Below are 20463 nucleotides of genomic sequence, written 5' to 3' on the forward strand. Positions count from 1 at the left end.
CAGTTCCTGAGGATTGGAGAATGACTAATGTTATCCCACTTTTTAAGAAAGGAGGGAGGGAGAAAACAGAGAACTATTGTCCTGTCAGCCCAACATCAGTAGTGGGGAAGATGCTAGAGTCCATTATTAAAGATGAAATAGTGGCATATCTAGATAGCAGTGATAGGATTGGGCCAAGCCAGCATGGATTTACCAAGGGCAAATCATGCTTGACTAATCTATTGGAGTTTTTCGAGGATGTAACCAGGAAGTTAGACAAGGGAGATCCAGTGAATGTAGTGTACCTCGATTTTCAGAAGGCATTTGATAAGGTCCCACATAGGAGATTGGTGGGTAAAGTCAGAGCTCATGGCATTAGGGGGGGGGAAGATATTGACATGAATAGAAAACTGGTTGGCAGATAGAAAGCAAAGGGTAATTGTGAATGGGTGTTTCTCGGAATGGCAAGTGGTGACTAGTGGGGTGCCACAGGGCTCAGTATTGGGACCACAGCTGTTACGATTTACATCAACAATTTAGATGAAGGCATTGAGAATAACATCAGCAAGTTTGCTGATGATACTAAGCTGGGTGGCAGTGTGACATGTGATGAGGATGTTAGGAGAATTCAGGGTGACTTGGATAGGCTGAATGAGTGGGCAGATACTTGGCAGATGACGTTTAATGTGAATAAGTGTGAGGTTATCCACTTTGAGAGTAAGAACAGGAAAGCAGATTATTATCTGAACGATGTAGAGTTAGGTAAGGGAGAAATACAAAGAGATCTAGGAGTCCTTGTTCATCAGTCACTGAAGGTGAATGAGCAAGTGGAGCAGGCAGTGAAGAAGGCTAATGGAATGTTGGCCTTTATTACAAAGGGATTTGAGTACAAGAGCAAGGAAATCCTTTTGCATTTGTACAGGGCCCTGGTGAGACCACACCTGGAGTATTGTGTACAGTTTTGGTCTCCAGGGTTAAGGAAGGACATCCTGGCTATAGAGGAAGTGCAGCGTAGATTCACGAGGTTAATTCCAGGGATGTCCAGACTGTCTTACGCAGAGAGGTTAGAGAGACTGGGCTTGTGCACGCTGGAATTAAGGAGATTGAGAGGGGATCTGATTGCAACATATAAGATTATTAAGGGACTGGACAAGATAGAGGCAGGAAACATGTTCCAGATGCTGGGAGAGTCCAGTACCAGAGGACATGGTTTGAGAATAAGGGGTAGGTCATTTAGAACAGAGTTAAGGAAAAACTTCTTCTCCCAGAGAGTTGTGGGGGTCTGGAATGCACTGCCTTGGAAGGCAGTGGAGGCCAATTCTCTGGATGTTTTCAAGAAGGAGCTAGATAGGTATCTTATGGATAGGGGAATCAAGGGATATGGGGACAAGGCAGGAACCGGGTATTGATAGTAGATGATCAGCCATGATCTCAGAATGGCGGTGCAGGTTCGAAGGGCCGAATGGTCTACTTCTGCACCCATTGTCTATTGTCTAAAGCCCAGCAGCGTCTCTACTTTTTGCGAAGGCTGAGGAAAGTCCATCTCCCAACCCCCATCCTCATCACATTCTACAGGGGTTGTATCGAGAGCGTCCTGAGCAACTGCATCACTGCCTGGTTCAGAAATTGCACCATCTCAGATCACAAGACCCTGCAGCAGATAGTGAGGTCAGCTGAGAAGATCATCGGGGTCTCTCTTCCCGCCATCACAGACATTTACACTACACGCTGCATCCGCAAAGGAAACAGCATTATGAAGGACCCCATGCACTCCTCATACAATCTCTTCTCCCTCCTGCCGTCTGGGAAAAGGCTCCGAAGCTTTCGGGCTCTTATGACCAGACTATATAACAGTTTCTTCCCCCAAGCTATCAGACTCCTCAATACCCAAAGCCTGCACTGACACCTTGACCTACTGTCCTGTTTATTACTTATTGTAACGTCTGCACTGTTTTTGTGCACTTTATGCAGTCCAGTGTAGGTCTGTTGTATAGCTTTCTCTGTGTTTTTTTTATTACGTAGTTCAGTCTAGTTTTTTGTACTGTGTCATGTAACACCATGGTCCTGAAAAACGTTGTCTCATTTTTACTATGCACTGTACCAGCAGTTATGGTCGAAATGACAATAAAAGTTGACTTGACTTGACTATGATGCTCAGTGTTGCATCTCGGTGGAATGAGTCTCTGGCTGAATGTACTCCTGTGCCTAACCAGTACATTATGAAGTGGATGGGAGACATTGTCCAAGATGGCATGCAACTTCGACAGCATCCTCTTTTCAGACACCACCGTCAGAGAGTCCAGTTCCACCCCCACAACATTACTGGCCTTACGAATGAGTTTGTTGATTCTACCCTCAGCCTGCTGCCCCAGCAGACAACAGCAAACATGATAGCACTGGCCACCACAGACTCGTAGAACATCCTCAACATCATCTGGCGGATGCTAAAGGACCTCAGTCTCCTCAGGAAGTAGAGACGTCTCTGTAGAAACCAGCTAAAATGAACTTTGCTGATGTCATGAAAGTAATGTGGGAATATTTAGAACCAAAACCATTGTTAATTGCAGAATGCTTCAAGTTCCATAAGCAGAATCAGAAAGGAGAGTCCATTTCAGCATACATGATTAAATTGAAGATATTGAGCATTACAAGTTCAGTGATGGGGTTAATGATGCACCTAGAGATCCTTTACTTTGCGGAATCTTACAAGAAAGCATACAAGAACGACTCCTGAATGTAGCATAACTCACACTTGAAAGAGCAGTTGAAGTCACTGTATCAATGGAAACAGCAGACACAGAAGCAATTGAATTGCAGTCACGAATGAAAGTGAACATGAACAAAATTGCAACCTCTTATCGGAAACCTGCCTAGCAGAACAAACTATGTTATCATTTTTTGTAAGTATTCATATACACCACACCAATGCAATGTTTAAAAGCAAAACTTGCAGAAAATGCAACAGTATAGGACACATACAAAGAGCATGCCGAGCAAACAAAAATAAATGGACTGTGCAGGGAAGAGAAAAAGATAAAAAATCAAGTTGCAGTTTCAAAAAGGGCTCTAATCTTCATGCCATTGATGAAAGATCTGATAATGATGAGATTGACACAGGACTGACTAGCCTTGAGACTTACATTGTGAAAACTAACAAGAAACAAGCAATATAGCTTACACCAGAAGAAAACAAATTCATTAAAATGGAATTGAACACTGGCAACACACACAAAATGCTGGTGGAATGCAGCAGGCCGGGCAGCATCTATAGGAAGAAGCACTGTCGACGTTTCGGGCCGAGACCCTTCGTCAGGACTAACTGAAAGGAAAGATAGTAAATGATAGTAAAGATAGTAAAGGAAAGTAGGAGGGAGAGGGGAAATGCAAAATGATAGGAGAAGACCGGAGGGGGTGGAGTGAAGCTGAGAGCCAGAAAGGTGATTGGCAAAAGGGATACAGAGCTGGAGAAGGGAAAGGATCATGGAACAGGAGGCCTAGGGAGAAAGAAAGGGGGAGGGGAGCACCAGAGGGAGATGGAGAACAGGCAGAGTGATGGGCAGAGAGAAAAAAAAGGAGGGGGAAAAAAAACTAAATATATCAGGGATGGGGAAAGAAGGGGAGGAGGGGCATTAACAGAAGTTAGAGAAGTCAATGTTCATGCCATCAGGTTGGAGGCTACCCAGTCAGTATATAAGGTGTTGTTCCTCCAACCTGAGTTCTGGCTCTCAGTTTCACCACATCCCCTCCTGTCTTCTCCTATCATTTCGCATTTTCCCCTCCCCCTCAAATCTCTTACTATCTTTCCTTTCAGTTAGTCCTGATGAAGGGTCTCGGCCCGAAACGTCGACAGCGCTTCTTCCTATAGATGCTGCCTGGCCTGCTGCGTTCCACCAGCATTTTGTGTGTGTTGCTTGAATTTCCAGCATCTGCAGATTTCCTCATGTTTGCGAATTGAACACTGGATCAGCTGTTTCACTCATTCCACAAAATGTGCCTGAATGGCATTTCATAGATACATAGATACATAGAAAATAGGTGCAGGAGTAGGCCATTCGGTCCTTCGAGCCTGCACCGCCATTCAGTATGATCATGGCTGATCATCCAACTCAGAACCCTGTACCTGCTTTCTCTCCATACCCACTGATCCCTTTAGCCACAAGGGCCATATCTAACTTCCTCTTAAGTATAGCCAATGAACCGGCCTCAACTGTTTCCTGTGGCAGAGAATTTCACAGATTCACCACTCTCTGTGTGAAGAAGTTTTTCCTCATCTCAGTCCTAAAAGGCTTCCCCTTTATCCTTAAACTGTGACCCCTCATTCTGGACTTCCCCAACATCGGAAACAATCTTCCTGCATCTAGCCTGTCCAATCCCTTTAGAATTTTATACGTTTCAATAAGATCCCCCCCTCAATCTTCTAAATTCCAGTGAGTATAAGCCTAGTTGATCCAGTCTTTCTTCATATGAAAGTCCTGCCATCCCAGGAATCAATCTGGTGAACCTTCTCTGTACTCCCTCTATGGCAAGAATGTCTTTCCTCAGATTAGGGGACCAAAACTACACACAATATTCTAGGTGCGGTCTCACCAAGGTCTTGTACAACTGCAGTAGAACCTCCCTGCTCCTGTACTCAAATCCTTTTGCTATGAATGCCAACATACCATTTGCCTTTTTCACTGCCTGCCGTACCTGCATGCCCACCTTCAATGACTGGTGTACAATGACACCCAAGTCTTGTTGCATCTCCCCTTTTCCTAATCGGCCACCGTTCAGATAATAATCTGCTTTCCTGTTTTTGCAACCAAAGTGTATAACCTCACATTTATCCACATTAAATTGCATCTGCCATGAATTTGCCCACTCACCTAACCTATCCAAGTCACCCTGCATCCTCTTAGCATCCTCCTCACAGCTAACACCGCCGCCCAGCTTCGTGTCATCCGCAAACTTGGAGATGCTGCATTTAATTCCCTTGTCTAAATCATTAATATATATTGTAAACAACTGGGGTCCCAGCACTGAGCTTTGCGGTACCCCACTAGATACTGAACTGAAGCCTGCAGATATCCAACTAAGAACTCAACCTGCTGAAAGGATAACTGCTGTTCGAAGTGTTGGAGTGAGCTACATGCCGATCACAATGAAAGCACAAGCCCAAAACTTTGTCAGGCGGCCTGAGGTAGATCAGCACATTGAGCAGCCAGCCATGCACTGCTCAGTATGCCAACATGTCCAGAAGAAAGGTGTCCAGAGCTGTCAGAACCACCTCCTGCAGTTCAACTCCTATAACCACCACAGAGCAAGCCCCAGAACTTCAATATTGGTGCGTGTGTGTTTTATCTGTATCTTCTCTCTTCCTTCTCAATCCTGAACTGAAGTAGGGATCTCAACCCAAAACATGACTATTTATTTATTTAGCAAACACAAGGAAATCTGCAGATGCTGGAAATTCAAACACACACAAAATGCTGGTGGAACACAGCAAGCCAGGCTGCATCACAGGGAGAAGCACTGTTGATGTTTCGGGCCGAGACCCTTCGTCAGTGCTTCTCCTTATAGATGCTGCCTGGTCTGCTGTGTTCCAGCAGCATTTTGTCTGTGTTATTTATTTATTTCCATAGATGCTGCCTGATCTGAATTCCTCCTGCATTGTGTGTATGTTGCATTGTAAATATATTGTTTGATTAAGCATTCTTTGCAAGTAACTTTTTACAGAATATACATGTATAATTTATTTAGTTTCTGGTTGGAATTTACGGGGGGGGGGGGGGACCTTGTCAGAATATATATCCTGCAATAAATTATTTATGATATATATGGCATACATCATCATATGTACATATCTCAGTAATGTAAGAAATGAAGTACACATGCATCTCCTGGCTCCATGATTTTCTTTCAATTAGTTTTGTTTTGGAGTTGTAAAACGAGCCTTGACTTAACCTTTTTTAAACTAACGAATAAAGTTGTCTTAAATTTTAAAAAATCACCCCAAAACACGCAAAATGCTGGATGAACCCAGGAATTCAGCATGCCATCATCTGTTGTGCAACTTTTCTCATTAAAACATAACTATCACAAATTATTATTTTACATAAGTTTATGTTCTTTGGTAATACATTTTCCATTTCCCTTTGCGTTCCTCAGCACCCCAGCCCTCCCCTAAAAGGGTTATTGACTAAATCTTCCTTTCTAACCACGCCCCCCGTAAATTCCAAGCAAAAACTAAATACTGAACTGAGCAATGTACCCTAACATAAAGGATTAAAATTTTCAAAATAAATTTCTCAAGAATAAAAAATATATAACAGCAGATCGATTGAGCTTCGATGCAGAAAATAAACGGGGGAAAACGCTTAGCTAGTGGGATTAAAATGAAAGCAATGTGAAAATTAAAATTAAGCAATGAAGATGATGGGAATTTAAAAAAAACTTTCTTAGGCAGAGGGTGGAATTAAATATTTTCCAGCGATGTTCAAGAAAAGGTGACGGGCGGTAACCATGGAGACTGGTGGTCGGGTCGCCAGAAACCCCGGACTCGGGTAGGCCGCGCCTCCATATTTTTTTTAAAAGGGAATCGGTTTTAAAAACGGCTTTCACTTACGCGTCTCTGCCGAGGCGGGTGAGGCCGGTGTTGAGGGAGAGTTTGGCGATGCTCCTCCATAGAGTGTCTCTGCCGATGAGGCGCTGGAACCTCCTGCAGACCTGCGACAGCCTGCCCAGGGCCTGGGTGTCTGTGTACGAGAACAGCAGCAGCAGGATGTCGTCCGGGAGCTGGGGCAGCAGCAGCGCCAGCATCGCCCTCCTCGACCCCCTTAGGCACGGCAGCCTGGCCTGACCTGACACCCGAACAGAGCAAATCACACCCCTCCACCCGCATTCACCCCCATCCTTCCCCTCCTTCTATACTCTGCCGGCCGCCATCTCCAGCCGTGCACACGAGAGTCACACGTGTAATCGGGGACTGTCGTGTCAACTGTGCCAGTGGCATATATATAATTTATGTCAGAGTTTATATAAAGTACAACTGCAGATCATCCGTTCTAGTGGAAAAGTACAAACACACGTGTAAGCAGGGAGAGAATTTGCAAGCAAGTGTTATATACAGTTTTTATTATTTTATATAATACTGCAACTTCTAATACGTTTTGCATAATTGTTTTATGTATTGGATTGATATGTGTGAACGCAAAGGTATTACACATACACGGATTTAATTTCCCAATGGCACTTGTAAAGTGGTTGACCGATGGTTTAGGTTCATCTGATTAAAAAGGAATTGAGTTTTCCCCACCATATTATGTTATTGGATCTGAACATCCTTTGAAGGGGGTATTGAAACCAGAAATGATCATCATATTAAAGATTAGCTTTATTTGTTGTATGTACAGCAAAACTTCAAAATACACATTTTGGGTCAACCACAAGCACAGTCTGAGGATGAGGTGGAGGCAATCTGCAAATGTTTCCAAGCTTCCAGCACCAATATAACACGCCTACAGCTTAATAACCCTAACATGTATGTCTTTTAGGTTTGTGGGAAGAAGCCAGAGCACCTGAACAAACCTACACGATTACAGGGAGAACATACAATCCTCTTACAAACAACGGCAGGTAATGAACCCCAATCCTACAGTTGGTGCTGTAAAACGTTATCCAAATTGTTACGCTACTCTAACTGGAGTCAAGATCCCCAAAGCTACAGATAAGGAGCTCAGAAGTGGGAGCATCCAAATCATAGTATTTTGGCCTGGTAATGACACAGTGAGATGAATAGTCTTTGTTGGTATAAAACTTAAATTTCTATGATTCTGTATATTAGAATCAGAGAAAAGTATAGCACAGAAACAGACTTTTTGGCCCATCTAGTCCATGCTGAACCATTTAATCTGCCTAGTCCCATTGACCTGCACCCAGATCATAGCCATCCATACCCCTAATATCCATGTACCTATTCAAGCTTCTCTTAAACATTGAACTCAAGCTTGCATGCACCACTTGTGCTGGCAGCTCTTTCCACAATATCACAATCTTTTCAGTGAAGAGCTTTCCCCTCATGTTCCCCTTAAACTTTTCACCTTTCACCCTTAACCCATGTCCTCAAGTTGTTATACCACCCAAATTCTGTGGACAAAAAAGCCTGCTTGCATTTACCTTATCTATACCCCTCATAATTTTGTATTTCTCTCCCCTCAATCTTCTTCATTCCTAGTAATAAAGTCCTCACCTATTTAATCTTTCCATATAACTCAGGTCCTCCAATCCTGGCAACACCATTGAATATTTTCTCTGTACTCATTTAAACTATTTACATCTTTCCTGTAGGTAGGTGATCAAAACTGCACAGGATACTCCAAATTAGGCCTCACCAACATCATGTACAACTTCAACGTACTCAATACTTGATCAATAACTCCACTCGAGTGCCACTCTACTGGAAGGTCACCCTGGATTCAAGTCTCTGGGACTTGAACCCACAAACTTCCATCATCTGCAGAATTTTTTGTGTTTAGAACTGCACACAATACTCCAAATTAGGCCTCACCAACGTCTTATACAACTTCAACATAATGTGCCAACTCCTGTACTCAATATTTTGATTTGCTGTATGAAGGCCAATGTTCCAAAAGCTTTCTTTACGACCTTATCTACTTGTGACATCACTTTCAATGAAATTTGGACCTGTGTTCCTAGAGCCTGTGTAAGACTTAACCTGGTTGTTCCTACCAAAGTGCAACACCTCAACTTGTCTGCATTAAACTCCATCTGCCATTTTTCAGCTCATTTTTTCAGCTGGGCCAGATCCTGCTGCAATCTCTGATACTCTTCCTCATTGTCCACTCCATCCTCAATCTTGGTGTCATCCACAAATTTGCAGATCCATTTAACCATGTTATTGTCCAGATCATTGATATAGATGATAAACAACGATGGGCCCAGCACTGATCCCAGCGGCCTTCCACTTAGTCACAGGCCTCCAGCCGAGCCAACCCTCTGCTACCACACTCTGGCTTCTCCCACAGAGTCAATGTCTAAACCAATTTACTACCTCATCTTGAATGCCAAGTAACTGAACCTTCTTGACCAACTGCCCATGTGGGGCCTTGATAAGTGCCTTACTAACGTCCATGTAGAGAACGTTCACTACCTTGCCTTCATCGACTTTCCTGGTAACTTCCTCAAAAAACTCTATAAGATTGGTTAGACATGACCTAACATGCACAAAACCATGCTGACTGTCCCTAATTAGTCCACGGCTGTCGAAATACTCATATATCCAGTCCCTTAGAATACCTTCCATAACTTCCCCACTATTGATGTCAGGCTCACCAGCCTATAATTTCTTGGTTTAATTTTAGAGCGTTTATTAAACAGCAGAACAACATTGGCAATCCTCCTCTGGTACCTCACTTGGCGCTAGGGATGATTTAAATATCTCAGTAGGGCCTTGCATTTTCTGCACTTTCTCCCCACCCCCACAGAGTCTGAGGGAACACCTTGTCAGGCCCTGGAAATTTATCCAAATTTGCCTCAAGACAGCCAACACTTCCTCCTCTGTACTCTCTATAGAGTCCATGACCTCGCTGCTGCTTTCCCTCATTTCTATCTATTCTGTGTCTGTCTCCCAAGTAAATACCAATATAAAATTGTGATCTCTTTTGGCTCCACACAAAGAATACCATTCTAATCTTCCAATGGACCAATTTTGTCCTTTGCAATCCTTTTGCTCTTAACATACCTGTAGAATCCCTCAGGATTCTCCTTCACCTTGTCTGCTGGGCAACCTCATGATTTCCTTTAGCCCTCCTGATTTCTTTCTTATCTTTTCTCTTGCATTTCTTGTACTCCTTAAGCACCTCATTAGGTCCACCTGCCTATATCTGCTATGCTGCTATGCACCTTTTTTTTTCTTAACCAGGGCCTTAATCTCTTGAAAACCAAGGTTCCTTAAACCTGTTATCTTTACCTTTTATTCTGACAGACACATACAAGATTCATACGTTAAATATTTCACTTTTGAAGGTCTTCTTTGCCATAATCCACATTTGCCAGATCCTTTCTGATCTGGCAACATCAAAATTAGCCTTTCTCTAATGTAGAATCGCAACCCACAGAACAGAAGTATCTTTGTCTGTATTTACTTTAAAACTAGATGTGAAGTGTTATCCTACACAGACTTATGTCTGCTGCCCTGTCTCAATCCCTAATAGGAGATCAAGTATCGCACACCTTCTTGTTGGGACTTCTATGTACTGAGTAAGGAAACTTTCCTGAATACATTTGACATACTCTCTCCAATCAAATCCTTTTATAATATTGGAGTTTCAGTTAATATGTGGAAAGTTAAAACCACCTACTATGAGTGGTCTATAGTATAGCCCCATTAAAATGGTCATGCCTTTCTTGTTCCTCATGACGTTTTCTGTAACTGGTAACACCCCCCCCCCCCAGCCAAACCCTCCCACTCTGTTGCATCTAAAACAGCAAAGCCCCAAAATATTGAATAGCCAATCCTGCCCCATCTGCAACCAAGTCTCACTAATAGCTACAATATCATAATTTCATTTGTTGATCCATGCCCTGAGCTCATCTGCTTTTCCTACGATGCTTCTTGCATTCAATTATATGCAGCTCAGAGCATCAGTCACACCATGCTCAACTTTTTGATTCCTTTCTTTGTCTGAGCTCTTAACTACAACCATCTCCCACAACCTCTCCACTATCTGTTCCATCCCATTGCAACTCTAGTTTAAATCCCTCCCCCCCATACAGCACTAGCAAAACTTCCTGTTAGGATATTAGTCCCTCTCCAGTTGTAAACCATCTCTTTGGTACAGGTCTCACCTTCCCTGGAAGAGAGCCCAATGATCAAAAATCTGGTGCCCTTCCTCCTACACCAACTCCTTAGCCACATGTTAAACTGTATGCTCCTCCTATTTCTGGCCTCACTGACATGTGGCATGGATAGCAAACCTGAGATCACAACACTGGATGTCCTATCCTTTCACTTAGCACCTAACTCCTTGAACTAACTTTGCAGAACCTTATTACTCGTCCTACCCATGCCATTGATATATACGTGGACCATGACCTCTAGCTGCTCACTTAAGAACACTGAGGACTTGATCCAAGATGTCCCAGACTCTGGCACCCAGAAGGCAATGTACCATCTGGGAATCTCTTTCTCATGCGCTCAATCTCCTTTCTTAGTTAGCCCCCTAACTAACCAATCCCCCGTCACCACAGCTCACCTCTTCTTCCCTCTTCCCTGCAGAGACACAGAACCAGACTCAGTGCCAGAGACCTGACCGCCAATGACTTTTCCTCTGAGCACTCCTTTGAAAAATCATTTTCACTTTCTGATGGTGAAATAGATTATTAGTAAAACAGAAAGTGTGTATTAAACTTGAGCAATACGTATAGAATGTTGGAGGAACTCAGCAAGTTCAGCAACCAGGCAGCATCTATGGAGGGGAATAAACAATCGACATTTCAGGTCAAGACTCTTCCGGTCCTGATAGATTGTCTCAGCTTGAATCGCTGACTCTTTATTCTCCTGCATAGATGTTGCTTGATTTGCTGAGTTGCTCGTGAATTTTGTGTGTGTTGCTCAAGATTTCCAGCATTTGCAGAACCTTTGGCTCCAGAAGCAAGGCTGGTAGAAGAACTGAAACTGATAGTCTGTACATGCAATTGCATGTGTTTGGAGGCAGAGCTTCAAGTTTTCACTGACTTATTCACTAAAGCATATGAGAAGATGGGATGTACAATTAGCAACAATGGGGTAAAGGTTCTCTTCCAGCCTGAACAAGCCTATACAACATTTCTTCCAACAATAACGGTTCAGGACATAACCTTCGAAAATGTGTACCACTTTCGACAGCTTGGTATTCAACTCCAGGTGAAAGCAAATGTCAGTGGTGAACTTCCGTGCATTTAGTAGCTGTTGGCCGTCTGAAATAAAGGGTGCCTGAAAATCCAGACCTCAAGTCTGGTGAAAAATTCATAGGCAACTAGACAGCAACAATCCCTGCCCTCCTACATTCTTTGGAGGTTTAGATTACGTATGGCAGAAACCATAAGGTGCTGGTGTTGCCTCAGCACAACCCTCCAAATTGACTGGTAGGATAATGGAACAATGTCGGTGTCTTCTCCCAGGTCCATATCTCCAACGCTGGGCCCTGGTAACACTCAGCCTTTTCAATTGAGCTAGCCAAGTCATTTTATGCTCAAACTCCCAAAACAGATTTGTTTTTCTGAGCTATCACCAGGTGGACATAAGGAAAGATTCAAGGAATTCTCAAAGCCTTCTTGAGAATGTGCAGTGTTACCAATGACTCTATGGAATCACTGGGTCGTGACTGTTCAAAGTGGGAAAAGTCAAAGGAAAATGAATCGAAGTACGTATCTGTTACCATATACTATGTTGAGATTCATTTACTGATTTACTGGAAAATAAAGAAATACAATAGAACTTATGAAAACTTATACATAAACTCTGACAAACAGCCACTATGCAAAAGACAGATCATGAAAATGAAAAATAATATTGAGAACCTGAGTTGTAGAAGCCCTTGAAAGTGAGTCTATAGGTTCAGTTCAGAGTCGTGGTGAGTGAAATTATCTAAACCAGTTCAAGAGCCTGATGGTTGTAGGGTCATAACTGTTCCTGATCCTGGTGGCATGGGACCTAAAGTATCTGGACCCTTTCCTGATAGTAGCAGCGAGAAGAGAGCATGGCCTGGGTGGTGGGTGGGGGGGTCTTTGATGATGATGCTGCTTTCATGCGGCAGCGCTTAATATAAGTGTACTCATGGGGAGGGCTTTGCCTCTGATGGACTGGACTGCATCAACCGTTTTCTGTAGACGTTTCCATTCCGCGACATTGATGTTTCCATCTCAGGTTGTGAAGCAAATATTCATAATGGCTTGTGAACCCTGTGCCTATGCTTTGGGAACATATGAAAACCAAGAATAGTGAGCAGAAGGGGTGCATCACCTCACTAACTGTTCACCTACCTATCTCATCAGGCACCTCTGCCCCTCTGTGACAGAACCTGAGGATCCAGAATTGGCCTCAGCAGTGATCTCAGACTTCAGCGTAGAGACAAGCCACCCTCAATTCTGAAGCACTGCCTAAGAAGAAGACATTCAGTGAACTTTAAATCCATTGTTTTCTGAATTTTTCTAAGCCTGAAAGAGGTTTGCTTTATTTTTACTTTATTCAGCAATGTTCGCTGAATATATAATCACATTCCCTTATTTTTGAAAATTGAGTGAATTTTAAAAATCAGATATATCTCAAAAAAGTTTGATTATGCCTCCACCACGCTATGAATCAGGATATTTATCTGAAGAGTTAAGAAAAAAAGACAAATAATTTCAAATTTAAATTAGAGAAACCATTACTTTCCTTAAAAAATAGACTTTTCCTGAAGATACTAAGATATATATATAGAATGTGTCATGTTGTGTGAATTTGTATACAATTCTCATCAGTTTCTGATTTCTCCCTCTGCAGAGGTTGTTTAGCAATTAGGACTCATTACAAAGGATTAGTCAATTGAGTAGCCACAGGGTATGTCAGTATAGTTTTGATCATTTCAGCTGAATATTTCATAATCAAAGACCTCACCTACCCTGGACGTTCTCTCTTCTCCCATCAGGCAGATGATACCAAAGCCTGAAAGCACTTACCATCAGGCTCAAAGACAGCTTCTACCCCACTGTTATATAAGTAAGATAAAATAGGACCTTGATCTCACAATCTATGCCTTTATGATCTTGCATCTTATTGTCTACCTGCACTGCACTTTCTCTGAAGCTGCCACACTATATTCTGCGAAACACACACAAAGTGACAGAGGAAATTAGCAGGTCAGCAATAAATAGTTGATGTTTTGGCCGAGATCCTTCATCAGAACTGATATTGTTCTCACAATCTCAAGCATTTGCAGAATATCTTGTGTTTATGATTTGTTGCACTTTATTCTGCATTTTGTTATTATTTTGCCTTGTACTACCTCAATGCACTGTGTAATGAATTGATCTTTATGGAGGTATGTAAGACAATAATAAACCAATTCCAATTTTGAGCAGTGTTGGTATCCTATTGATTAGTGTCTTAGACATAGAGCAACAGGGTGTTATGTGGTCTCCATTCCAGTCACACAGTAATAGTTCCACAGTCATACATCAGCAGGTTCTTGGTCTGTAGGTTCACTTGATCACACAACAAGATCTTCTTTCTTACGTGGAATCGCAGTCACATGGGAATGGGATCTTTCCAAGTAAGATCACACAGTCACACAACATGTTCTCACTGTATAGGGTCACAGTAATACAGGAACAGAGACTTGCTGTGTAGGGTTGTTGTCAGAAGCAATATAATTTGGCTGTGTCGGATCACTTGGTAACACAACGGGGTGTTGCTATTTACGGCGGCACAGTAGCATACAAGTTAGCAACAGACTTTGCAATGCCAGTGATCGGAAAATTGGGCCTTCAATTCCTGCCGTTCTCTGTAAGGAGTTTGTACATTCTCCCTGTGACGGCATGGGATTCCTCCAGGTGCTCTGGTTTCCTCCCACATTCCAAAGATATTAGTAAGTTGTTAGCATGCTACGTTAGCGCTGTTACCATAGCGACACTTGCGGGCTGCCCCCAGCACATCCTTGGACTGTGCTGGTGATTGACGAAAACGAAGCATTTCAGTGCATGTTTTGATGTTTGGATGCACATGGGACAAGTAACGCTAATCTTTAGAATCAAAGTCGCACAAACATAGGAATCCAACTACGATCACAGTAATGCAACAACAACGTCTCTAATGTGTAGGATTACACAGTAGTCATATCTTGTGTAGGATCACACACAGGCACAAAGTAATGCAGAACATCACAGCCACAGAGAGATGGCCTCAATATGAAAGTTTAAAACTACAGAGTGAAGGGTTCTTACTGCATAGGATCACAGCCATCGAGTGAAGGCCTCCCTGTCTAGGTTCATTTACAGAGAGTAACAGTGTTCTTGCTATGTAGGATCACAGTCAAAGATTCTGTTGTATAGAGGCATTTAGTAACACAGATATAGGCTCGAGCCACTATGGGGTTACATCAATACTCACACACTGAAAGGATGGAAAACCTCTACAAGGCTTTGAGCAACACACACAAAATGCTGGAGGAACACAGCAAGTCAATGCTCCGGGCCAAATCCCTTCATCAGGACTGGGAGGAGATGAAGGAGTACGAGCTGGCAGCTGAAAGGTGAAACCAGGTGAGGGGAAGATGTGTGGGATGAAGTAAGAAGCTGGGAGGTGATCGACAAAAAGAAGTAAAGAGCTGAAGAAGAAGGAGTTTGATAGGAGAGGGCAGTGGATTAAGGAAGAAAGGGAAGGAGGTGGAGAGCAAGAGGGTTGGTGATGGGCAAGGGAGGTGGAGAAGGGGTGAAGGGGTAACCAGAATGGGGAATAGAAAAAGAGAGAAGGTAGGGGCAGAAATTACCGGGAGATGGAGAAATCAATGTTCATGTCATCAGGTTAGAGGCAACCCAGCAGGAATATTAGGCAATGCTCCTCCAACCTGAGTTTAGCCTCATCGTGGCAATAAAGGAGGCCATGGATGGACATACCAGAATACGAATGAGAAGTTGAATTGACATGGGTAGCCACAAGAGTATATGGGGTCATTTGTACTCGAGCAATTGTTGAACCAAAGTGAAAGAATTTAGTGGTTACATCACAGGGAACAGAATGCAACGTCTGGTGATAGGAAATAGTTTGTGTGTTTGGAATTACAGCTTAACGCAATTACAGACTTACCAGATTTATACTTCAATCGGTTTTACTGTAAGACCGTGCTCTTCATTTTATTTTTCAATGCAGCCAATTTAAAGATAGGTCATATGAGAAGAGGTCTTTTCATGTGAATGGGGGGCTAGTTTTGAGCCTAATCCCAGGTACTGTGTAACAGTATACAAGTATATCTGAGCAACGCCTGTAATTTAATGTATTACACTGTTTGAATAGGGTGCCTGGCTATTGAACAATTCTCTGTATGCTCATCAGTGAAAGGATTAAATGCAAAGAATGTTGCAGAACTCACACCTCAATAAACTAAAGTGCTTCCCATTTGAGAGGGAGGGGGAAAAGATGAAAATGTGTTTTTTTAACTTTATTCTATTTGTTCATGATCAAAGACCCCGGCATCTATTACGACCGTGACGACAGCTGGAAAATAGTTAGCAAAATTACACGTTACTGTATCATTGAAAATGTTTTACTAAAGGAGGTGATTTGTGGATTAGACTGGACCTGCTGAGGTAATTGAGTTCTTGTGAGCGACAGGGCAGAAAATAGAAAGAAGGGAATGAAAGAGTGAGAGAGGAAGACATAAGATGTGATTTGTGTTCAGGGGCACAGAAGAAGAAAGTAATTCTCTTTAAACAAACTTTGCCCCCCTAATGCCACTCTCCCCCACCACCATAGCAGCACAACTCAGGTTTTACTGCTGTTCCACAAGGATCTTTGATAACCCATGGAAGGTACTCCAGGTTTGAGCCTTGCTGTGGCTGGTAAGAGCAGTTCAGCCCTTGATGATCTCTGAGGTGATAAGCATATTCCTGCAACAGTTTTTTGTTTGGCACTCAGGATGTTGTCCAATTTTTATCCTCTGCATTATTTTTCATTCCTGATTATACGGAGTTGCTTCCCAGGGAACAGCAGTTTATAATCAACAGCACTGGAGTCAGGTAGACCAGACTGGGCTGGAGCGGTTCCCTGTGTCTTATGAGGAGAGGTTGAATGAGCCAAGGCTTTTCTCTCTGGAGTGAAGGAGGATGAGAGGAGACTTGATAGGGGTGTACAAGTTGATAAGAAGTGTAGGTTGAGTGGACAGCCAGACTTTTTCCCAGGATGGAAATGGTTAATACAAGAGGACATAATTTTAATGTGATTGGAGGGAAGTATAAGGCGGATTTAAGAGGTAGTTTTTTTATATAGTGGTGGGTGCATGGAGCATACCTACAGGGATGGTAGTAGAGGCAGATACATTGGGGCATTTAAGAAATGCTTAGGCACATGGATGATAGAAAAATGGAGGGCTATGTAGGAGGGAAGGTTAGATTGATCTCAGAGTAGGTTAAAAGGTTGGCACAACATCTTGGGCCGAAGCACCTGTATTTTGCTGTAATATTCTGTCCTAAAAGTGGAATTTCTATCTGTTTATTTATCCAAAGATAATCTTGCAATTGTACCAATGACATAGTCATCATGGTATTAGGAAAACCGTGGTCAAACAGGGAATCCTCTCAATATGAATTCCTCTAATTCTGGCTCCTTTCATCAGTCCATCATTGAACACAGGCTCTTCAGCCGCCCGGCCCCAATCCCTGATACCCCTTCCCAAAACTGCTCTGCCTCTTACTTTTCAAAGAGGTTACCTTAAGTTAAGTATTTGACAAAACCTTTGGTCATCAGTTTTAAGATTAGATCAGCATCAATTGTAGCTTGTTTTAGTTAAGCACTCTTTAGATGTTTTATATGTTAAACACAATTGCATAAATGGAAGATGTTGCCCTGGAATGGGTTCACACTATAGCCTGTTAGCCAACTACATTGAGTACAATGATTGATAATAGAATTTGTAGAGTTGAGGACTGACAGTCACAATTGATCCTGTTCAACAAAAAACCTTGAATTCTTGACAAATAGAACAGACTTGAGTATCTTTTTCTTACTATGCTCATACAGCAATAAATCTCCTATTGTTTTGGAATTTTTGGAATGAATTTGCCTCATAAACCTTTTCTAAGAGAGTACTTTATTGAGGTAAACAGATAGGTAGGAAGTCAAATATCTATTAAAAGGATTCATCTTCTTCAGAGAAGGAATTATGCCCTCCCTTCCTGGTGTGGTCTACATGCCACCAATTTTAATGGCTCTCTGAAACAACCCAGCAAGCCACTCAGTTCATGGCGCAATTGGAGGTGGACAATGTGTCCTTTGAATGAATCCATTTGAAATAACATAGGACATAAAACAGGACAGCCCACGATGCTGTGCCGACTCTTGAACCTACTCCAAGATCTTTAAAACCCTTTCCTTCCCTGTAGTCCTCCATTTTGCTTTCATCTGCGTGCCCATCTAAAAGTCTTTTAAATGTCCCTAATGCATCTGCCTCTACCACCATCCCTAATTACTTTCTGTGTATAAAATAAAACTGTCTCTGACATTCCGACACTATACTTAAAATGATGCTCTGTTGTATTAGCTATGGGAAAAGTCTCTGGCTATCCACTCCGCCTAGGCCTTTTATTATCTTGTACTCCTCTATCAAGTCACCTCTCGTCTTCTTTTGCTCCAAAGAGGAAAGCCCTAGCTCGCTCAACCTATATAAAAGTGATGGTAAAATATGTTAAATGGGGACACGGATAAGGTTTCCTATTCATTGGTATTACAGATACATGTACTGTTAAGTAAGTACTGAATCAGGCTGATAATGAACAGCTCAATGAGTCACACGACATACTGAGTGGATTTGAGCGATATGGTATAGTCCAAGACTGAACTGCTCAATAGCAAGGTGACAGTGATGTCCGAGCAATCAGCGATCTGATTGATGTCCTGTGAACTCTGCTGCAAAATGCTTATGTAGATATGAGGAGAAATAAGCTGGCCCAGATGCAACAGGGCCCGTGTCTTTGAGCAAGGAACGGCCTGATGTTTAAGTGATTTAAATGTTGGGCTAGCTGGATTGGAAAGGTGGGCTGCCGGGACCGGAGGCAAGGGTCGGGCCAGTTCTGTTCACTGCTCTGCTCTTTGCTACACTAAGGCTGAGACTATGGGCCTGCTCCGGCTGCTCTAGGCCCTGTGCCTGTGAGCTCCACAACATCTTGCTCCGCTGTGTGATGAACTGAGGCTGAGGCTGTGGGCCTGCTCCGGCTGCTCTAGGCCCTGTGCCTGTGAGCTCCACAACATCTTGCTCTGCTGTGCGATGAACTGAGGCTGAGGCTGTGGGCCTGCTCCGGCTGCTCTAGGCCCTGTGCCTGTGAGCTCCACAACATCTTGCTCCGCTGTGTGATGAACTGAGGCTGAGGCTGTGGGCCTGCTCCGACTGCTCTAGGCCCTGTGCCTGTGAGCTCCACAACATCTTGCTCTGCTGTGTGATGAACTGAGGCTGAGGCTGTGGGCCTACTCCAGGTTTCGTGTCTATGGACTCAACTTCATTCTGAATGGTATAGTTTACTTTTATTGCCTGTACAATTTCTTTTGCTCTCTCTCTCCTTTCCTCTCTCCCTCTCTCCCTCCACAATGGGTGTTTGTCAGTCACTTTTAATCGGTTCTTTTGGGTTTCTTGTTTTGTGGCTGCCTGCAAGGAGACAAATCTCAAGGTTGTATAAGGTATACTGTACATACTTTGATAGTAAATGTACCTTGAACTTTGAAGACAGCTTTTATTAAACTTGCTGCTGGTACTCACTTGTCAGGCTTATCCCAAACCTCTGCAAAGTGCTAACTCAACCATAATAACTTGCATGTACGTGGCACCTTTAACACCATCAGCGCTAAATCCTAACAAAAGAGATCTCAAACTCAATATATCACTTAGTCACATACAACTTGTTCAAAGAGATAGGTCTTAATGGAGGAAATAATATTGTATACACAATTATGAGGGGCATAGAGTGGGTAAATACAAGCAGGCTTTTTCTGCAGACATTGTGTGAATCTACAGCGAGAGGTTGTGGGTTAAGGGTGAAAAGTGAAGATGAGGGGGAACATGAGGGGGAACTTCTTCGCTTAAAGTCGAGTCAAGTCGCTTTTTATTGTCATTTCCACCATAAACTGCTGGTACAGTACACAGTAAGAATGAAACAACGTTCCTCCAGGACCATGGTGTTACATGAAACAACATAAAACTACACTAGACTATGTGAGACAATGCAAGGCTACACTAGATTACATCAAACAACACAAAAACTACACCAGACTACAGACCTACACGGGACTACCTAAAGTGCACAAAGTGCAGGGCAGTACAATAATTAATTAATAACTGTGAATGTGTAACAAGCTGCTGGTGGAAATGGTGGATGTGAGTTTGATTTTAACATTGAAGAGAGTTTCACTAAGTACATGGGTGGGAGGAAGTATGGAGGGCTATGGTGCAGGTGCAAGTGGATGGAGCTAGGCAGAATAATATTTTGGCACAGACTGGATGGGCCGACGGACATGTTTCTGTGCTATAGTGTCTATAACTCTACGAAGGAAAGAAGCAATGGGAAGAAGGGCAGCTGAGTGGCACACACAGCCAGCGGAGCCACTGCCACACTGCTCCAGCGGGCCAGGTTCAGTCCTGGCCTTGGGTCTTGTCTGTGTGGAGTTTGTATGCTCTCCCTATGACAGTGTCTGATTTCCCTCTCCCACTGCCCCCCCCCCATTTTACAGTTCCCTCTCACTTACCAAAGGTGTGCGGGTTGATA

The 20463-nt window shown here is 43.0% G+C and overlaps 1 protein-coding gene and 1 long non-coding RNA gene across 5 annotated transcripts in view; one reads left to right on the plus strand and one right to left on the minus strand.

Annotated features, from left to right (window-relative positions):
* fbxw4 (F-box and WD repeat domain containing 4) overlaps window positions 1-6932 on the minus strand; it is a 259055-nt gene extending 252123 nt beyond the window's left edge. The window contains exon 1 of one of the 2 annotated variants that reach the window (XM_059947197.1): window positions 6584-6932. In XM_059947197.1, coding sequence (XP_059803180.1) covers window positions 6584-6777 — 194 coding nt within the window. In that variant the 5' untranslated portion in view covers window positions 6778-6932. The remainder of the gene's footprint in view (window positions 1-6583) is intronic. The other variant, XM_059947196.1, reaches the window with a different exon arrangement.
* Window positions 6341-20463, plus strand: part of LOC132379399 (uncharacterized) — a 30348-nt gene continuing 16225 nt past the window's right edge. For 2 of the 3 annotated variants that reach the window (XR_009507415.1, XR_009507413.1), the window contains exons 1-2: window positions 6341-6521; window positions 7512-7593. This is a non-coding gene — a long non-coding RNA (uncharacterized LOC132379399). Of the gene's footprint in view, window positions 6522-7511; window positions 7594-13011; window positions 14039-20463 lie in introns of those variants that run through there. The other variant, XR_009507414.1, reaches the window with a different exon arrangement.

This window comes from Hypanus sabinus, chromosome 22 (genome assembly GCF_030144855.1).
Source record: "Hypanus sabinus isolate sHypSab1 chromosome 22, sHypSab1.hap1, whole genome shotgun sequence".
Lineage (NCBI taxonomy): Eukaryota > Metazoa > Chordata > Chondrichthyes > Myliobatiformes > Dasyatidae > Hypanus > Hypanus sabinus.